Source organism: Abramis brama (assembly GCF_963993115.1).
Source record: "Abramis brama genome assembly, chromosome: 14".
Classification (NCBI taxonomy): domain Eukaryota; kingdom Metazoa; phylum Chordata; class Actinopteri; order Cypriniformes; family Leuciscidae; genus Abramis; species Abramis brama.
The window spans coordinates 38,305,917-38,325,865 of NC_139976.1; the positions used below are offsets into that span (position 1 = coordinate 38,305,917).

Below are 19,949 nucleotides of genomic sequence, written 5' to 3' on the forward strand. Positions count from 1 at the left end.
AATCAAAAACTGTCTAAATTAGGGCTTTTTATTTTGTCATAATTTCACTTTTCATCTTATGAATATAACTTGGCAAGTCTATTTTGACAATAATGACTCTTTTACCTTTTTTATAATTCCGACTTATAAGTCAAAATTGACTTTTTAAGACATAATTTCGAAATGTCTCATAATTTTTACTTTGCATTGTATATTTTTTACTTTCAAATGTGATAATTTTTTCTCATAATAACTTAGTATTTCATCATTGTGACTTTTTATATCATAATTTCACTTTTTATTTCGTAATATGACTTGTCATAACAATACTTCACAAGTCATATTACTTAGAAAGTCATAATTATGACTTTTTAAGTCATACTGTCTACTTTTTGTGACATAATTTTGACTTTTGTGTCATAATTGTCTTTTTTAAGTCATAATTTCTCATAATTATGAAAGCATTATATAATTTAGATTTTTTTTATGTCATATTTATGACTTTTTGTCTCATATTTTTTTTGTCATAATTTCGACATTTAAATGTCATGATTGACTTTTTAAGTCATACCTGTAGCTAATATCGAATTTTGTCTCATAATATTGACTTTGCATTATATAATTTTTACTTTTATGTTATAATTAGGACTATTTAAGTCATAATTTCAACTTTTTGTCTCATAATTATGTCTTAGTGTGTCATAATCATGATTTACCAAAGTGTAAAATTCAGAGGAATATACATTAAGATGGGATCTGGAGTAAAAAAGAAAGTGAACGTTCCATTCAAGATATATTTGGAATATACATATATATGCATTTAACAATATTTTACATATGCATTATCAATTAAAAAAATTTAACACAACTAACCCTAAACTAAACTCCTAACCATAACCCTAGTAAGTAAATGTTTCTACTGAAGGACAGCTTGAAATAATGTGTTTCTACATGAAGTCAGTGGTGTGTGTGATGGACTGCATGCCTCTCCACATGCCTCCAGTGTTCACACACACACACACACACACACACACACACACACACACACACACACACACACACACACACACACACACAAGCTATTAAAAGAGCCGTGATCCTGCGGACGAGGTTCCCGGCTGAATGAACGGAGGACGACAGGCTTGAGTCTGTCTAAAAGGAAAACAACACACATTTACACTGAACACTGGCTTAACTCTTTACGCACACTGTAAGTACACTGAAAATAACACAGATTACGGTGTCCTGCGAGGCTTCCTGCGTTTGACACTGTATATATCTCTGCATTTCAGTCTGTGACTCTGCTTGTGTTCCACTGGGAAATGTTCTGTTAAAATGCAACTTGTTGGTTAAATCACGGCATGCAGCGACGAGGAACATCTATTCTCTTTATGTCCAAATATGAGCTTCTTCTGTGTGTCAGTGTGATATTTATAGAGCATGTCCTCAGACACACTGTACTGGAAGTACTGACACATGTTACTGTATATACACACAGAACCACTGTTCAGTTTTTTGTGATTGTTAACAATCATTTCTCAAAACTAAAGCATTTCATGTTTAGAGGCACTTGGTCAACATTCAGAATTGTGTTGTTAATATATTAATGCACATGAGACAGAAACGAAAAGCCATTAACTTTAGTGGTAACACTTTACAATAAGATTCATTAGTTAACATTATTAACTACCTTAGTTTTTTATGGCATAATTTAGACTTTTATACACCATAATTGTCTGTTTAAGTTCTAATTTTTATGTCATGATTATGATAAAAGTCATGACTTTTATGACCTTTTGTCTTAGTGTGTCATCATAAATAATAATCATAATCATGATTTACCAAAGCATACAATTCAGAGAAATATACATTAAGATGGGCCTTTTATGTTCCATAAGAAACCTTTTATATTTCACATATTGGCCTATCCATATTCTAAAGTTGCTAAGGCCATGCATGCGTTGAGGAGTGTGTTGTCGTCCTCCAGATGGGTGTCCCGTCTGTGATGGTCCTGCCGCTGCTGATCGTCCTGTTCGCAGGGGTTTACTACGTTTACAACGAGGTCCTGCGCTTCATGTCCAAGTCCACGGTGCGGAACAAAGTGGTGGTGATCACAGACGCTGTGTCCGGGATGGGGAGTGGTAATGTGCTTTATTAATCACTTATTCACTGCAAAATTAAGCAAAGCCAGTATAAACTGGACTTCTGATGGTTCTGATTCCGCAAGTAAAGGGTCCAAAAAGGGTGTTTTCAAAAATGACTTAATTTACTATATTTTAGTTTGATAATGTCTCTTATTTAATGTTTTGTATTTTTAGGGGATTTTACTGTACTAAATTATATTTATGCCGTAGCTATGATCCATTTTATTAACTTTTTGAGCATTGACCTGAAAATTTAATTTCCAATTTAAACGGAAATAAAATCTCGAATGCTTCGGTTCACAGACTGAAGTTTGATCTCTTTGTAAAGACGAGACTCGGCAGATTATTGCTGAAGTGAAAAGGTTTTAAAAAGTGCTTAAAAAGTTTTATGTTCATTGTGATGTAAAATGCAACAACCACTAAAAAAGCAATGAAAAGTAGCGTGTATGACTTGTGCACAATATTCAAAGCCTTTAGTTATTCACAGAAAATATTGTGTTTCACAAATTTTATAACGTCACCATCAGTGACAACAAACACCATTGTTTGTCATGTCTCGTAACTGAACATGCTTTTTTAATGCTACATTTTTTTGTCGTTTTTGGTCATAAAGTGGCATTTGTAACAATTTGATATTTTTTGTTAATGTTTTTATGTAAGTTATTATAATATGGAAGTCATTATAAAGTGTTCTAAATAACAAAGCATGTTATTTAGAGTAAGCTTGTGTTCACATTGTTCTATACAGTGTGATAGTGTGCATTTTTCTCTTTTTAAAGTACGTTACATAAAAAGTTTGATCGGCCAGGCTAGTTGGTCAAACTTCTTTAGAAACAGGGGCTTTAAGTTTATGCATCTGTACAGGACAGAGAGCAAAGACCTGAAAGAGAGCGGTTTAAGATTATCAGAGAGAGCAGACCACACAAAGCACTGGACTGATAAGAGTCCACACACACACACACACACACACACACACAGAAACGAGCAGATGACACCTTTATCACTTTCTGTATCTTTAGCATCTACTTTTAAAGGTTTCCATTTGTTAACATCAGTTAACTACATTAGTTACCACAAACTAACAGTTAAAAACACTTCTAAAGCATTTATTAAGTACTTTATCTTTTATATTTTAGTTATTTGAGAACGATTTAGTCAATCAAAAAGCTTTTAATACATTTTTTGGTGAAAATCGGACCAATAGTCTAGGAGTTAGAAAAAGTTAGAAAAAATAGCATTTTTTTCATTTCTCCTGACCAGTAGGTGGCGCTGTGCCGAAACGATGCATGTAGCCTCAGGTCATGCTTATGATGACATGTACCAATATTCGTCTCAATACGCTAAAGCGTTGCACAGATATAACCTCGAATCCAATTTGGCGAGCTTATTGTCAAATTCGTTGGCTTGTTACTCAATAACGGTTGTGTTATTAAAAATCTTTTAACAACTTTGTGCCAGCATGATCTGAAGATGATCTGAGCCAGTTTTATAAAAAAAAAAAAAAAAAGGTTTATCTGAAGATTCAAAATGGTGAAAACATTTCCATGATGGAAATATAGTTTCTAGCCTTTATGGTTCAAAAGTTATTAGCAGAAATGACAATGACAAAATTCACATTTAGGGGATACAAGCATTCAAAACTTACAGTCTCTCACTTCCGCTGAGACTTCAGCTTCTCATCACATCTTCTGTCCAATCAAATGCTCTCTAGAATCTAAAGCTCCGCCCCCTGTGCTACACCACCTAACCAAAGCGACCGTTGACGCGTCACAGAGCAATATTGGTTAGATGTGTGTTCGGTTGCTCAAACACTCGAGTTTTATTCTGTTTTCCAACTGTACGTTGGTTAAAAATGAAATGGCTAGAATTTATTCACATTGAATCCAACATATAATCAGTGCTCGGATTCGCTTCCATGGTGCTGTCAGTCTGAGGTAAACTAAACGCTATTGGCTGTTTAAAAAGGGGGAGGAGCCATTCAATATGTCCCGCCTTCGCTTCCTGTTTCAGTGGAAATTACGTCAACGCATCAAACAAAGCTGGCACTTCAGTGGGACTTTAGATAAATAAATAATAATACATTTTATTTATATAGCACCTTTCAAGAACCCAAGCACACTTTACATAATATTGACAGTTACAAATATACAATCAGGATAATAACATGAACAGGCAGACGGACAGTGATCATATTACGTACAAAAGAAAACAAAAGTAAGGCATGCATGGATCTGAAATCTAAAGTAAATTAGACCCAGACAGCAACATAGTGTCGGCCCAGATCCGGCCCAGATCCGGTACGCGTGGAGTCCACATGTGGGCCGACACTATGTTGCTGTCTGAGGATCCAGTGGTTCCAGTTTGTTGGAGTGTGTGCTCTGTATTCTCCAGTGTTTTCTCCTCTGATTGTCTGTTTGTTGCTGTTGTTCAGAGTGTGCCAGACTGTTCCACGCCGGCGGGGCGAGGCTGGTTCTGTGCGGGCCCAGCTGGGACAAGCTCGAGTCTCTGTACGATTCGCTGAGCAGTGGATCAGACCCCAGTAAAGTGAGTATAAAGTACAGCACAGAACTCAGTCTTAAAGGGATAGTTCACCCAAAAATGAAAATTAGCCCATGATTTACTCACCCTCATCCTAGGTGTATATGGCATTCTTCTTTCAGACGAACACAATCAGAGTTATATTAAACAAATGTCCTGGCTCTTCCAGGTTGAGTTTAGACTGAAGTGGAACCCGTATGTTCGTTTGGCCGGAAGCTAGTTATTTTAGTCAATAAAGTTTTAAATATGGATATTTTTCTTACACAAACGCATCGCTTCACTTTAGAGGGCCTTTATTAACCCCTGGAGCCTGTGGAGCACATTATGATGGACAGATGCACTTTTATGATGGAGAGATGCACTTTTATGATGGATAGATGAACTTTTATGATGGACAGATGCACTTTTATGATGGATAGATGAACTTTTATGATGGACAGATGCACTTTTATGATGGATAGATGCACTTTTATGATGGACAGATGCACTTTTATGATGGATAGATGAACTTTTATGATGGACAGATGCACTTTTATGATGGATAGATGCACTTTTATGATGGACAGATGCACTTTTATGATGGATAGATGAACTTTTATGATGGACAGATGCACTTTTATGATGGATAGATGCACTTTTATGATGGACAGATGCACTTTTATGATGGAGAGATGCACTTTTATGATGGATAGATGAACTTTTATGATGGATAGATGCACTTTTATGGACTTCAAAACAGAAACAGCCATTGAAGTGAAGAGAAACAATCTCTTCACTTTCAGGTTTTTTCTAGTTCAAGCATTTCAGCGTTTCTTTCTCTGTCATGAACAATGGCAGGATTTCCTGACAGCTGAACGTCCACGAGTCTCTTGAAACGCTGTTCCTCTTCACTGCATCACAAACAACACATTGACCATTTATTTTTGCCAGAATCATACTATACCACGAACAATGGTTACACTTTCAAATGCTTTTAAAAAGTAAAACCAATACAAATTATGACTGCAGTGTATAAAGACATTATTCATTAAAAGCACGCACTGCTAATATAATCAAAGAACACAGCAGAAAATAATTTTGCTCCAGTAAAGATATATAAATATTTACAAAAATAAGTATTTTCATTTTTTAATTTTATTATATATATATATATATATCACTGTACAAAAGTTTGGGGTTGGTAATATTTTTTAGTTTTTGAAAGAAGCTGCTTCTGAAGTCTCTTATTTGATCAAAAATATAGCACAAACAGTAATATTGTAAAATATTTTGAACTGTTTTCTATTTTAATATATTTTAAAATGTAATTTGTTATTGAAAGTTTTATTTCTTATATTACTGACCCCAAAGATAATTCTAAGATAATCACAATTCAAAGATAATCTGGTTTCCTACTCTATCCTCCCTGTTTCCCAGACTTTCACACCGAAGCTGGTTCTGCTGGACTTCAGCGATACGGAGAGCCTCTCGGACTCGATCGCGGAGATCTGCGAGTGTTACGGGTGTGTGGATGTGCTGATCTGCAACAGCAGCATGAAGGTCAAAGCACCCGTGCAGGATCTCTCCCTAGAGATGGACAAAACCGTCATGGATGTCAACTACTTCGGGCCCATCACGCTGGCCAAAGGTACACAGTAAAACATGATCGTGATTTTAACGGTATAAGACTGTAGAAATGCTACGGTGAAAAACTGTTAATTGGTTAACAGAAAGTTTACGGTGAATAACTGTGATAGATCTAACCATATACATATAATGTAATTTTACAGTAAAATACCGTTAAATGTACAATTTTTGGAAGTGAAATAAGAAGGTCATTTTTAAAATGTCATGTGTGTTACCATGATGGTGTTTAGTGTGTGTGTGAGTGACACTGTGCAGCTTCTATATTTTCATATTAACTTTCTTGTGGAAAAGGTGTTTGTGATGAGCTTTGATTGATCATGTGACTCTCATCTCCACTGTGATTGGTGGTTGTCAGTGTATTACAATGTTACAAAACAGATATTAGTACTTCAACAGGTCGGTAAATTAACATTCTATCAGATAGTGAAATACGGAAATTTAAGTTACGTCTGTAAAACCTAAAATGTTGCTACCATATTTTTACCGTAAATTTAACTGATTTTTTTTACAGTGTAGAGCGAGGAACGTGGCCAGCGTTTACTGGTGGAAAGGATGATAAAAAGAGCTGCTTGTTTTTGTTGCAGGCGTCCTGCCATTGATGATCACTAGACGGACGGGTCAGTTTGTGTTGGTCAACAGCATCCAAGGGAAACTGGCTCTTCCATTCCGAACCTGCTGTAAGAGTCACTGCACAGAAACACCGTTTACATGAAGCACATGTGTTATTGCATGTAGAGTCTTTCCTTAAAGTCCCCCTGTAGGCAATAATTTTGTCCCTTAAAACTCATCTTTGATCACCAAAATGACATATTTAAAAAAAAATTCCTTGAAAAAACATTCTTGATGTCTTAAAATATCTTGAATGTAACTCGACACCCTTGCCTCATTTAGTATACGCGGTTCTATGAATATGCAAATGAGCCCCGCCTCCACTCACTCACTCAGCTCAGAGATCCACTGGTTGACAATCACACGTTGATCTGATTGGTTACAAGGTAGTTTGTGACGTCAGAAACACCAGCGATTTCAAAGCGTGTTTTTGAGACTGTCTTTGGTTCACTGCAGTTTTAAGGAGGAAATACTCAGCAATGCTGTCGACTTATGAATTTACACATGGTTTGTCTTAAAGCATATTAAAAACACCACATGGACATATAAACAACATTAAAAACTGGATTAAAACACATTCAAAACTCGTGTATCCGAGTGAAACGCTTCTGGAACAAGAACAAATGTGGGCGGGGCTTGATTGTGTCTGTGGGGAATTGATTGGATGGTTGTGGTTTGCTATTGGTGGATCTCATGTGAGTGACAGGTTGCCCCGCCCTCGTCATCAGAGAAGTCGCTGTTATTCTGATTCAAGATTACCAAGAACATTAATGATGTGCACAGATAAATCATTTATAATAAACACTGCAATATTCCATTAAAAATAAAAAGAATGGTCAATTTTGATTTCTGCCCAAATGTGTGTTGAAGACGCTGCCTCCAAGCATGCGGTCCAGGCGTTCTTTGACTGTCTGAGAGCGGAGGTGGAGGAGTTCGGGATCTCCGTCAGCACCATCAGCCACACCTTCATTAACGCCACGCCTGCTGAGGCCACGCCCACTGAGGCCACCGAAGCCCCGCCCACCAAAGCCACGCCCACCAACCCCCTCTGGGCCTGTGAGTAAAGCATCCGTCACTGACTCACTGTCGAGCAGCAGCAGGAACATACAATTACCTGAAGTTAGTTGTTCAGTTTGTAAAGTAAAAGTGCTGGCATACACCCTTGGGTACACCTGGTTCCGGACGCACCTTTGCTGAAAGTGAACAGTATTTGAGTCACGCACCTTCGGTTGGATACACACCTTCAAAAACCCAGTGAACAAGAATATAAGGGATCATTACGAGTGTTGCAGTTAGAAGTGATTCATGATTTTCATTGAAGTATGCAGGAAAAAATGTGTGTATATATGAAGAGTTCAGATGCAAAAGCCTCTAAGTGCCATCTGAAATTTTCTTCTAGAATGATCATTTTTATCAAGCCTGTATATTTAAGTTCAGTAATTTCACTTAAATGGCAATGAAAATGACCTATTAGTTGTCATTTAAGTGAAATTACTGAACTTAAATATACAAACTTGATAAAAATGATCATTCTAGAAGAAAATTTCAGATGGCTATATATATATATACACACACACGCACACATTTTTTCCTGCATACTTCAATGAAAATAATGAATATGTATAGTAATTATAGGCTATATATATATATATATATATATATATATATATATATATATATATATATATATATATATATATGGAAGTGGAAGTGGAAGTAGTGGAAGAGCTTCTCCTCAATATTATTAACTCATCTTTATCTTTAGGTCATGTTCCAAGAACATTTAAACTGGCAGTTATAAAACCTCTCATTAAGAAACCACAATTAGATCATAATAATCTAGCAAATTATAGACCCATTTCAAATCTTCCATTTATGTCTAAAATACTAGAAAAAGTGGTGTCCGCTCAACTGGGCTCTTTCTTGCAAGAAAATGACATCTATGAAAAGTTTCAGTCTGGATTCAGGCCGCATCATAGCACTGAAACTGCGCTCGTTAAAATCACAAATGATTTACTTTTAGCATCTGACCAAGGCTGTATCTCAATACTAGTTTTACTTGATCTAAGTGCTGCGTTCGATACTATAGATCACACAATACTCTTAGATCGACTACAAAATTATACTGATGTTCAAGGACAAGCATTAAGCTGGTTTAGATCATACTTATCTGACCGCTACCATTTTGTCTATTTAAATGGAGAAAAATCGATCATAACTCCAGTAAACTATGGAGTGCCGCAGGGATCTGTGTTGGGCCCTCTGTTATTCTCAGTATATATGCTGCCACTTGGAAATATTATAAGGAAACATGGAATTAGTTTCCATTGTTATGCTGATGACACTCAAATATATATTTCATCACGGCCGGATGAAAACGCTAAATTATCCAAATTGACAGAGTGTGTTAAAGATATAAAAGATTGGATGACGCGTAATTTTCTTTTATTAAATCCAGACAAGACAGAGGTACTAATCATCGGTTCAAAAAACCGCCCACAGAACCTCTCACAATACAACTTTTGACATCGTAGGATGTCCTGTTACTTTATCCTCTACAGTAAAAGACCTGGGTGTTATACTAGACTGCAACCTGTCTTTTGAAAATCATATTTCGTATGTTACAAAAACAGCCTTTTTCCACCTTAGAAACATTGCTAAGCTACGTAACATGCTATCAGTTTCTGATGCAGAAAAGTTAGTTCATGTATTCATGACCTCGAGACTAGATTACTGTAATGCTTTATTAGCTGGTTGTCCTGCATGATTGTCAAGCTACAGTTAGTCCAAAATGCAGCCGCTAGAGTTCTTACTAGATCAAGAAAATATGATCATATTACACCGATTTTATCATCACTACATTGGTTACCTATAAAGTTCCGTATTAATTACAAGGTATTGCTACTGACTTGTAAAGCCCTAAACGGCTTAGCTCCAGTCTATTTAACGGATCTTCTATCGCCCTATAATCCATTGCGCGCTTTAAGATCAATAAATTCGAGGCTTTTGGTCATACCTAGGATATCCAGATCCACCAAAGGAGGGAGAGCATTTTCACATTTAGCTCCGAAACTCTGGAATAGTCTTCCTGATACTGTTCGTTGCTCGGACTCGCTCTCCCAGTTTAAAACTAGATAAAAGACCCATCTTTTCGGCCAGGCATTCATATAATATTTTTAATCTTACAGTTCAAACTACAATCGGGCCTCTAGTTCATAAACGCCAGAGGAGAACTGGCCCCCGACTGAGCCTGGGTTCTCCCAAGGTTTTTTTTTTTCTCCATTAGGTCACCTGATGGAGTTTTTTCGGTTCCTTGCCACTGTTGCCTTTGGCTTGCTCAGTTGGGGATATTTTGGGGATATTTAATTTTATTCTATCAATCAACAAATTCCACTAGAAACAAACCTTGTTGTATTTTTTTATTTTAATTTAATACTGTGAAGCTGCTTTGATACAATCTGTATTGTGAAAAGCGCTATACAAATATACTTGATTTGATTTGATTTGATTTGATTTGATTTGATTTATATATATATATATATATATATATATATATATATATATATATATATATAAATCATGCTCAGATCATTTGGGCAGGTTTTGAACAATCACCGGCCTGGAAAACATTAAACTAATCTTTAACAAATTGGAAAAAAGGCAATCCCAGAATGCACTGTAAATTTGTAAATGTATTTTCTTGTTCGTATTTTAATGCTTTTTTACATCTTGGCCAGGGGACTACAGATGAAAAATAGCCTTTTGGCTAATTCTGGCTTTTTTAACCATGTTTGTTCATGTGTTTTATGAAATTGCACTGTCCCCTTTTAAATAAACCAATAAATCAAATCAAATCACTGCGACAAGCTCAGCGATAAAATAGATAGCAGACGATTCAAGAGAATGTTTAATTGTATTCAATTCTGATAGGTATTGATTAGACCCAATTATTTGTCTTTTTATGTTTATTAGAGGATCATTTTGTTAGTTTATGAGCTGAAATCAGATTCTGTTGGGATCAGCAGTGTCGAGCACAGACTCAATCAGACACTTGTACAGTGTAATCGGGATTTGGATTCTGCCTACCCAGATAACGTTCCTCCAGTAACGATATTAGAATGTTTGTTCAGAGTTATCTGGTCTTTAATAGAGTTCTCAGAACATCAGCACAAAAACTTTATTTATATATCGATCATGGGGAGTTTGTCTAACGTTTTTTAAATGTTACAACTTGTTTCAGAATGTTCAGAGAACATTAAACGAACATTCAAAAGTAATGTTCCAATATGGGTTATGCGTGTGACGTCACCATCAGCCAGAGTGTCTGCGCTTACACACACTGAGTGGCAGAAACACTGAGAGGCTCATATAATTGTCAGGAAACACGATTCCCGCTGCATGTCAATATCCACGGATCACTGGATCTTTGGGAAGTTGTAAGGAACACTATAGACGATCTGCAAATCCGGCGTCGAACTGGGCTTTGTTTATAAAACAATCATCGTCGAAATGCAGGGAACGAACAATCTTGCACAACTCCATTGATGCTCTGGAAAAACAAACTCCATCCACTGGTCCCTTAATGCTGTGTTCTTTGGGAATATGTGCAGGGTTGTCTTGCCCTGGCAACCAAAAACACACTTCTTTGGTGACACTGACTTCCCTAAAGCCGAGCAGAGCGCTTTGATGGGCGAACTGCTTAGGCTCTCTTGCTCTGGTCTACGAGTGCGCGCGCGCGACCTTCCGGGAGAAGTGCCCTTAGGACCCATATGAGGAAATTACGCCCCAGCTGACGTCACACAGGCCCATACTCGAAAAAATTTTTTCCGAAACTTGTGACAAACCGGAAGGAGCATTTTTGGCACAGAAATACTCCTTCAAACGTACAATTTAATTTTTGAAACATTGTCCATGTTTAGCATGGGAATCCAACTCTTTAACAATGTAAAAAACTCAGAATGCATGAAATAGCATTTCACCCCCCCTTTAATAATCCGGCCCTTGAATGATGCTAATTGAATAGCCCTGACCTAGGGGCATAACATTGCTCACTTTTCATGCAATTCATTTCATATAGTATAGCTCATAAGTCAAGTCTCAACTCTTGTTTAAGACATTGTTCATATGTAAAAAATATAATTAATCCAATAAGGAATGGTAATGCTTGAAATTTCTGTTTTCTCCGATTTGAGGTACAGTGGAGAACTTTGGTTACACCAGCTATAATCCTCTAGATAGAAAGGTCATCTTGGACTTAAACTGAAGCTTATAAACTTGGGAAGTTTTTCATGTACATTTAAGGCAGTGATATATATAATAAAATGCTTGAAAATGATCACTTTTGATGACAATTTGTCAGGCGGACAGCCATTTTTTAGTCTTTTGGGGTATGTTGAGGGTGATATTTGACAGAAAAAAGGCAGCAATGCCCAGAATCTTTTTCTGCTATAGTTTCCCCTATGTGTCAGGATACACCATGGAAAATTTTAGGGTTATATGGCCATTTATGTAGCTGCAGTATCTTTATATTCACAATTACATCATTCCGCCAAAAGCTTTTCCCCAAAAAGGGTGTTTTTTGGCCCCTGAGACCAAACGGGGCCGAGTTGGGGGTGGTCATTATCAACTTGTGATGGCCCAAGGTATAAGATAATAGGAAATAATAGTGAAAAAAAGGTAGCAAAAAACATCCTGAGGAGTGGACCTGGCTCCCGGCCTAATAGCATATGCCAAACCAAGTAAGAGTGACAGTAGGTGCAACTGGGTCTTGAGTGAGAACCACACATAACATCTTCAGCACTGACTGTGATTTGTTTCAGATGTCGCAAGGGTTTTTGTGTGTAAGCAGTTGAAAAAAACCCTGTAAACGAAATGCCTTTGGTCTCCTCTGAGGTGGTAAAGTGCGACACCTGTCTGGTTGCTTTGTGTTTGCAACCTCTTTGGTTCTGATGTGTTTCAGATATCTACAGCTGGCTGAACACCCACGGCGTGAGTCCCGATAGTCTGGCGCGTGAGATCGAGAGGACGGTGAACCGGCAGAAGCGCGAGGTGCTGCTCGCGCACCCGATCCCGTGGCTCGCGCTGCTCACGCGCGCGCTGATGCCCGGATGCTTCTTCGCGGTGGCGTCCGCGGGCGTGAGGGACGGAGCCGCCGAGCAGCTCAAGTAGACGGAGGAGGAACAATAGAGATCTGCTCATGATAGTCAGAATAAAGCAAGGCACTGCAGGTCAATAGAGGAAAGATTTTAAAGGGTGGTTGATTATGATTTCACTTTTCTAAATGAAGTTAGTGTATTGCTGTATGAGCAGCATTAACAACATCTGCAAAGTTACAATGCTCAAAGTTCAAAGCAAAGGGAAATATTTTCAGAGACATCAGAGACTTATTTTACATCTTGTGAAAGGACATTACCCTTTAAATGATAGATCTCACCGTACTTCCACAGTTCATTAAATGTTTTCCTAAATGCTGTTTTAATATTTAAATTAGGCATTATCTAATTAAATATGCACTCATTTGCATACATGAAGCCGGGTTCATAATTGGTCTATTCGTAAAATCATGTTATATAAATCAGGCGAATGATCTATGAACAAACTTTCAGAAGATATGAATAAAACTGTGTGTAAAGCTGCTATGTGGAGAATTCTGACTCAAACTCAAAGCCTTTAAAGATTGAAATATACAGCCGCTATAAGAGATAATGTGCAATAAAAGAAACACTTAAACGTGTATTTGGATGTTTAATTTCCACTTGTCTGAAAGAAGGTGTGTGTGTGTGTGTGTGTGAGAGAGAGAGAGAGAGAGTGTGTGTGTGTGTGTGTGTGTGTGTGTGTGTGGAGGACCTCAAAACTGAGTCTCGCTTAAAAAAAACTTTATTTTATATTTTTTAGATGAAATTTTAGAAAGACATGCTTTTTTAATCTGGGCATTTAATGCAACATTCTTCACCTGAAACAAACTTTAATCGAAATACAGATTTAAACAATAAAGCTTGTGCTGTGACATTAGTTCAGTGGTATTCTATAACAACTGCCCTCTTGAATGCTTTAAACAATACAAGTTTTAATGTAATACCCACCTTAAAATAGTATAATATATAATCTGTGTGCATGTCTTAATCCCAGCCATCCAGTGACATATATAGGATGAATTCAGGGAAACTTTCCCCCATTCATCTCAATGCCAAAAGTGTCCCAATCAACCCGAGTCCCCTGTTCACTATGAAGGGCTCATTATCAGCCCTACAGGTCATCAGAGGAAGCACCAGCACTGCTGTCCTGCAGAGGGCAGTAAAGCCACACACACACACACTGATGAATCAATGACAACACAACCACTCAGCAACATGTGCTTGATGAGGCGGACTGAAACTCACTGCGTCAGGCTTTCATAAGGCATATCAATAATGCATGCGATACATGTCCATTATATAATTTAACTGTGTTATTGCCATACATTAGGGACATTTAAAACACAAAAAAACAAGGTTTATTGTATTATGGTTTAATAGACAGTCAACTGCAACTTATATTCAAGTATTGTTGGAATGAGAAAATTGTTAATGTCTAAAGTAAAACAAATGATCTACATATTTATATTATGACTTTATATTTTTGCCAACTATTTTTATTTTTCAAACTGATTTACTGTTTAAATTTATCTGAGAAGCCTTATATAGTCCATTTAATGGCAGGTGATAATAACTTTCCCCATGTGAGACTGCATTGGGGCATGTTGTCACATCATGTTTTATGAACAGTATTTCTTGTTCTGAGAAATAACAGTGCCAATATCCAAAATGCTTTTTAGTAGACAAGACTTTAATGTATGTGCCTATATAGAAATTACCTTTCAAACATAAATCCAAAGTAGGAAATATTCACTGGAGTAAAACGTGACAACTTGCCCCCCTACACAACACTGTAAAAAATGATATGTTTATATGATGAATTTAATTTAATTTTAAGCAGAGTTATACAAGATTCAAGAACATTTTTTTTATTAAAATATTTCAGTTTGATGTCATTTAAGTTGAAATGAATTAAACATCCAAGTTGATTGTCCTTGAAAATTTAAGGCAGCAACTTTTTTTTTCTTTTTTTTTACAGTGAACTAACAAAGAAATGTTTTAATGACTTTTTTTTTAAACATTCCTATTAAGTATGAAAACATTATTTCTGAATGTCCAGTTTAAAAAAAAAAAAAAAATGTTTTCTTGGTTGTGAACATTCCATTGTATCATTCTTCAAACATTAATGAAATGTTACTTTAGAATCTTTTCTGAACGTTCTGAAACAAAGTAACGTTCCCATGAAGTTTGAAGAATGATCAAATGTTACCTTATCGTTCGCATAACCAATAAAAAACATTTTGAAGTGAAGATTTTAGTGAAATGTTCTTTGCATATAATTTTATTAATTGATTTCATGTGGTTTCTGGAGTGAATGTATGACTAATGATGATGAGCGTTTCAGTGTGTGTTTCAGTGTGTGTTTCAGTGTGTGTTTCTGTGTTTCAGTGTGTGTTTCAGTGTGTGTTTCAGTGTGTGTTTCTGTGTTTCAGTGTGTGTTTAAGTGTTCCCTTTCTAGGGAACTTGCGCTGCGTCGAGAATCGACACTTTGGGGAACGCCTTCAGCGTGACGCGTCTGAAGCCTGTCTGGAACTAGTCCAGTCTCGATTGGTGTTGCGTCATTACGTCACTCGTGACGTTGCATGTGATGGTGATGCAGAAGCTATGAAAGGACGCCGGATCACAACAGTGTCAGCTTCTGTGTCTTCAGCAAGCGTTCTGTGTGACTGTTTGTCTTATTTGGTGTTGTCTGTCAAATGTCCTGCAATCCCGGTCGCAGCCTTCACGGCAGAGCCTTCCTTTCTTCTCTGATCTCCACACCGAGGTGTCGAGATCGTGGAGTAGACCGTTCTCATCTCGATTATTCAGCCCCCATGTTCATTTTTCTATTGTGGGCTCGAAGGAGAACGGTTATGGGGTGATGCCGCGGGTGGAAGAAACTCTTGCGTCATATTTTTCATATTTTGCGCACAGTGGAAAAAGGGTACAGAATTTAGTTTGAGTCCACCCAAATTCAGCGGGGTGGTTCACATGTTTATTCCTGGGGACAAAAATATGGGAGCAGACATCCTGTCGAGGCAGGGGCTGAGGACCGGGGAATGGAGGAAGTTCGGTCAGACGGAAGTGGATCTGTTTCCCTCTCACGTGAACACCCAGTGTGGAAGCTGTGGGTCTGGCCCCTGAGAGAGGGTCCGGCAGTACGGGATCAGCTTGCTCCTAGTAGCCCCGTACTGGCCGGCCCGAGTATGGTTTTCAGACATCATGGCTCTTCTAGCAGGCCCTCCGTGGCAAATCCCGATCAGGAGGGACCTTTCTTTCCGCAATATTTCACCCTCGGCCGGAGCTGTGGAAGCTGTGGGTCTGGCCCCTGAGGGGGACCAACTTGTAAATGCTGGTCTCTCAACTGAGGTTGCTGAGACCATCTTAAACTCTAGAGCCCCGTCCACGAGGAAACTGTATGCATTGAAATGGAATGTATTCAACGTATGATGCAGAGAACATCAGTTGGACCCAGTTAACTGCCCAGTGGCTTCAGTGCTGGAGTTCCTCCAGAGTCGCTTCTCTGACGGGCTCTCCCCGTCCACGCTTAAGGTCTATGTGGCGGCCGTATCTGCCTTCCACAGGCCTTTAGGGGTGGGCACCTTGGGGAGACACCCACTTATAGTACGTTTCCTTCGTGGAGCTAGGAGGATGAGGCCTGTCATCCAGTCCAGGGTCCCCACGTGGGACCTGGCAGTGGTTCTTGAGGGGTTATCCCTGGCACCCTTCGAACCTTTGGACGAGGTGTCTGAGAAATTTTTATCTTTAAAGATAGCTTTCCTGCTCGCTATTACTTCCCTGAAAAGAGTCGGCGATCTGCAGGCGCTATCCGTTGCTCCCTCTTGCCTCGAGTTCGCTCCTGGCAGAGTGAGAGCCATTCTCCACCCTAGACCCGGATATGTGCCTAAGGTGCCGACAAATGTGGCACGGTCTATAATTCTTCAGGCACTCCATCCTCCACCGCATGTGTCGGCTGATCAAGCTAAGCTACATCTGTTATGCCCGGTCCGAGCTCTGGAGGCCTATGTACACAGGTCCTCGGGCTGGAGGAAGTCGGACCAGCTGCTTGTGTGTTTCGGGTCACCTAAGAAGGGTTCCCCTGCCTCTTAAAAAACTATTAGCAGATGGATAGTAGAGGCCATTTCTTCAGAGTATGAGGCACGCAATTTGCCCTCGCCTCCCCTGATAAGAGCCCACTCAACCAGAGGAGTGGCTTCCTCTAAAGCTCTGCTAGCAGGGGCTTCCCTTCAAGAGGTCTGTGATGCCGCCGGCTGGGCCTGGGACACACCTTCATAAGACACTACAGTCTGGATCTGCCCTCTACACCGGGTTCACAAGTTCTCTCGTCTTGAGTGTGCCAGATTGCTTCACACCAGGGCACGTACTACTCAGTGTGGCGCAGTGGGCATTTCGACCCAAGGTGTCGATTCTCGACGCAGAAAGGGAATGTCTCGGGTTACGACTGTACGAACGAGACGCTGCGTCCCTCGGCCACACTTCCTGCGCTCCTGAGAACGACTTGCTTCGACCAATCAGAAGCTGACGCTGTTGTGATCCGGCGTCCTTTTATAGCTTCCGCATCACCGTCACATGCGACGTCACGAGTGACGTAATGACGCAACACCAATCGAGACTGGACTAGTTCCAGACAGGCTTCAGACGCGTCACGCTGAAGGCGTTCCCCAAAGTGTCGATTCTCGACGCAGCGCGAGTTCCCATCTCAGGGAACTGTGTGTGTTTCTGTGTTTCAGTGTGTGTTTCAGTGTTTCAGTGTGTGTTTCAGTGTTTCAGTGTGTGTTTCAGTGTTTCTGTGTGTGTTTCAGTGTTTCAGTGTGTGTTTCTGTGTTTCAGTGTGTGTGTCTGTGTGTGTTTCGGTGTTTCAGTGTGTGTTTCAGTGTGTGTTTCTGTGTGTGTTTCAGTGTGTGTTTCTGTGTTTCAGTGTGTGTTTCAGTGTTTCAGTGTGTGTTTCAGTGTTTCAGTGTGTGTTTCAGTGTGTGTTTCTGTGTTTCAGTGTGTGTTTCTGTGTTTCTGTGTGTGTTTCAGTGTTTCTGTGTGTGTTTCAGTGTTTCAGTGTGTGTTTCAGTGTGTGTTTCTGTGTTTCAGTGTGTGTTTCAGTGTTTCAGTGTGTGTTTCAGTGTTTCAGTGTGTGTTTCAGTGTGTGTTTCTGTGTTTCAGTGTGTGTTTCTGTGTTTCTGTGTGTGTTTCAGTGTTTCTGTGTGTGTTTCAGTGTTTCTGTGTGTGTTTCAGTGTTTCAGTGTGTGTTTCTGTGTTTCAGTGTGTGTGTCTGTGTGTGTTTCGGTGTTTCAGTGTGTGTTTCAGTGTTTCAGTGTGTGTTTCAGTGTTTCTGTGTGTGTTTCAGTGTGTGTTTCTGTGTTTCAGTGTGTGTGTCTGTGTGTGTTTCGGTGTTTCAGTGTGTGTTTCAGTGTGTGTTTCAGTGTGTGTTTCTGTGTGTGTTTCAGTGTGTGTTTCTGTGTTTCAGTGTGTGTTTCGGTGTTTCAGTGTGTGTTTCAGTGTTTCAGTGTGTGTTTCAGTGTTTCTGTGTGTGTTTCAGTGTTTCAGTGTGTGTTTCTGTGTTTCAGTGTGTGTGTCTGTGTGTGTTTCGGTGTTTCAGTGTGTGTTTCAGTGTGTGTTTCAGTGTGTGTTTCTGTGTGTGTTTCAGTGTGTGTTTCTGTGTTTCAGTGTGTGTTTCAGTGTTTCAGTGTGTGTTTCAGTGTTTCTGTGTGTGTTTCAGTGTTTCAGTGTGTGTTTCGGTGTTTCAGTGTGTGTTTCTGTGTGTGTTTCAGTGTGTGTTTCTGTGTTTCAGTGTGTGTTTCAGTGTTTCAGTGTGTGTTTCAGTGTTTCAGTGTGTGTTTCTGTGTTTCAGTGTGTGTTTCAGTGTTTCAGTGTGTGTTTAGGTGTTTCAGTGTGTGTTTCTGTGTTTCAGTGTGTGTTTCAGTGTTTCAGTGTGTGTTTCAGTGTTTCTGTGTGTGTTTCAGTGTTTCAGTGTGTGTTTCAGTGTTTCAGTGTGTGTTTCTGTGTTTCAGTGTGTGTTTCTGTGTTTCAGTGTGTGTTTCAGTGTTTCAGTGTGTGTTTCAGTGTTTCAGTGTGTGTTTCTGTGTTTCAGTGTGTGTGTCTGTGTGTGTTTCTGTGTTTCAGTGTGTGTTTCTGTGTGTGTTTCTGTGTGTGTTTCTGTGTTTCAGTGTGTGTTTCTGTGTTTCAGTGTGTGTTTCAGTGTTTCAGTGTATGTTTCTGTGTGTGTTTCAGTGTGTGTTTCTGTGTTTCAGTGTGTGTTTCTGTGTTTCAGTGTGTGTTTCTGTGTTTCTGTGTGTGTTTCGGTGTTTCAGTGTGTGTTTCTGTGTGTGTTTCAGTGTTTCAGTGTGTGTTTCAGTGTTTCAGTGTGTGTTTCTGTGTTTCAGTGTGTGTTTCAGTGTTTCAGTGTGTGTTTCTGTGTTTCAGTGTGTGTTTCTGTGTTTCTGTGTGTGTTTCGGTGTTTAGTGTGTGTTTCTGTGTGTGTTTCAGTGTGTGTTTCAGTGTTTCAGTGTGTGTTTAGGTGTTTCAGTGTGTGTTTCAGTGTTTCAGTGTGTGTTTCAGTGTTTCAGTGTGTGTTTAGGTGTTTCAGTGTGTGTTTCAGTGTTTCAGTGTGTGTTTCAGTGTTTCAGTGTGTGTTTCTGTGTTTCAGTGTGTGTTTCAGTGTTTCAGTGTGTGTTTCAGTGTGTGTTTCTGTGTTTCAGTGTGTGTGTCTGTGTGTGTTTCGGTGTTTCAGTGTGTGTTTCTGTGTGTGTTTCAGTGTTTCAGTGTGTGTTTCTGTGTTTCAGTGTGTGTTTCTGTGTTTCAGTGTGTGTTTCAGTGTTTCAGTGTATGTTTCTGTGTGTGTTTCAGTGTGTGTTTCTGTGTTTCAGTGTGTGTTTCTGTGTTTCTGTGTGTGTTTCGGTGTTTCAGTGTGTGTTTCTGTGTGTGTTTC

The 19,949-nt window shown here is 39.0% G+C and overlaps 1 protein-coding gene across 1 annotated transcript; it reads left to right on the plus strand.

The window, feature by feature from the left end:
• Positions 1 to 987: 987 nt before the first annotated feature.
• On the plus strand, positions 988 to 13,901 carry dhrs7cb (dehydrogenase/reductase (SDR family) member 7Cb). Its single transcript, XM_084134617.1, has 7 exons — positions 988 to 1,189; positions 1,967 to 2,120; positions 4,555 to 4,667; positions 6,078 to 6,288; positions 6,872 to 6,964; positions 7,767 to 7,952; positions 12,856 to 13,901. The coding sequence occupies exons 2-7, from the start codon at positions 1,967 to 1,969 to the stop codon at positions 13,062 to 13,064; spliced, it is 966 nt and encodes a 321-aa protein (XP_083990743.1). The 5' UTR covers positions 988 to 1,189; the 3' UTR covers positions 13,065 to 13,901.
• Positions 13,902 to 19,949: the final 6,048 nt, after the last annotated feature.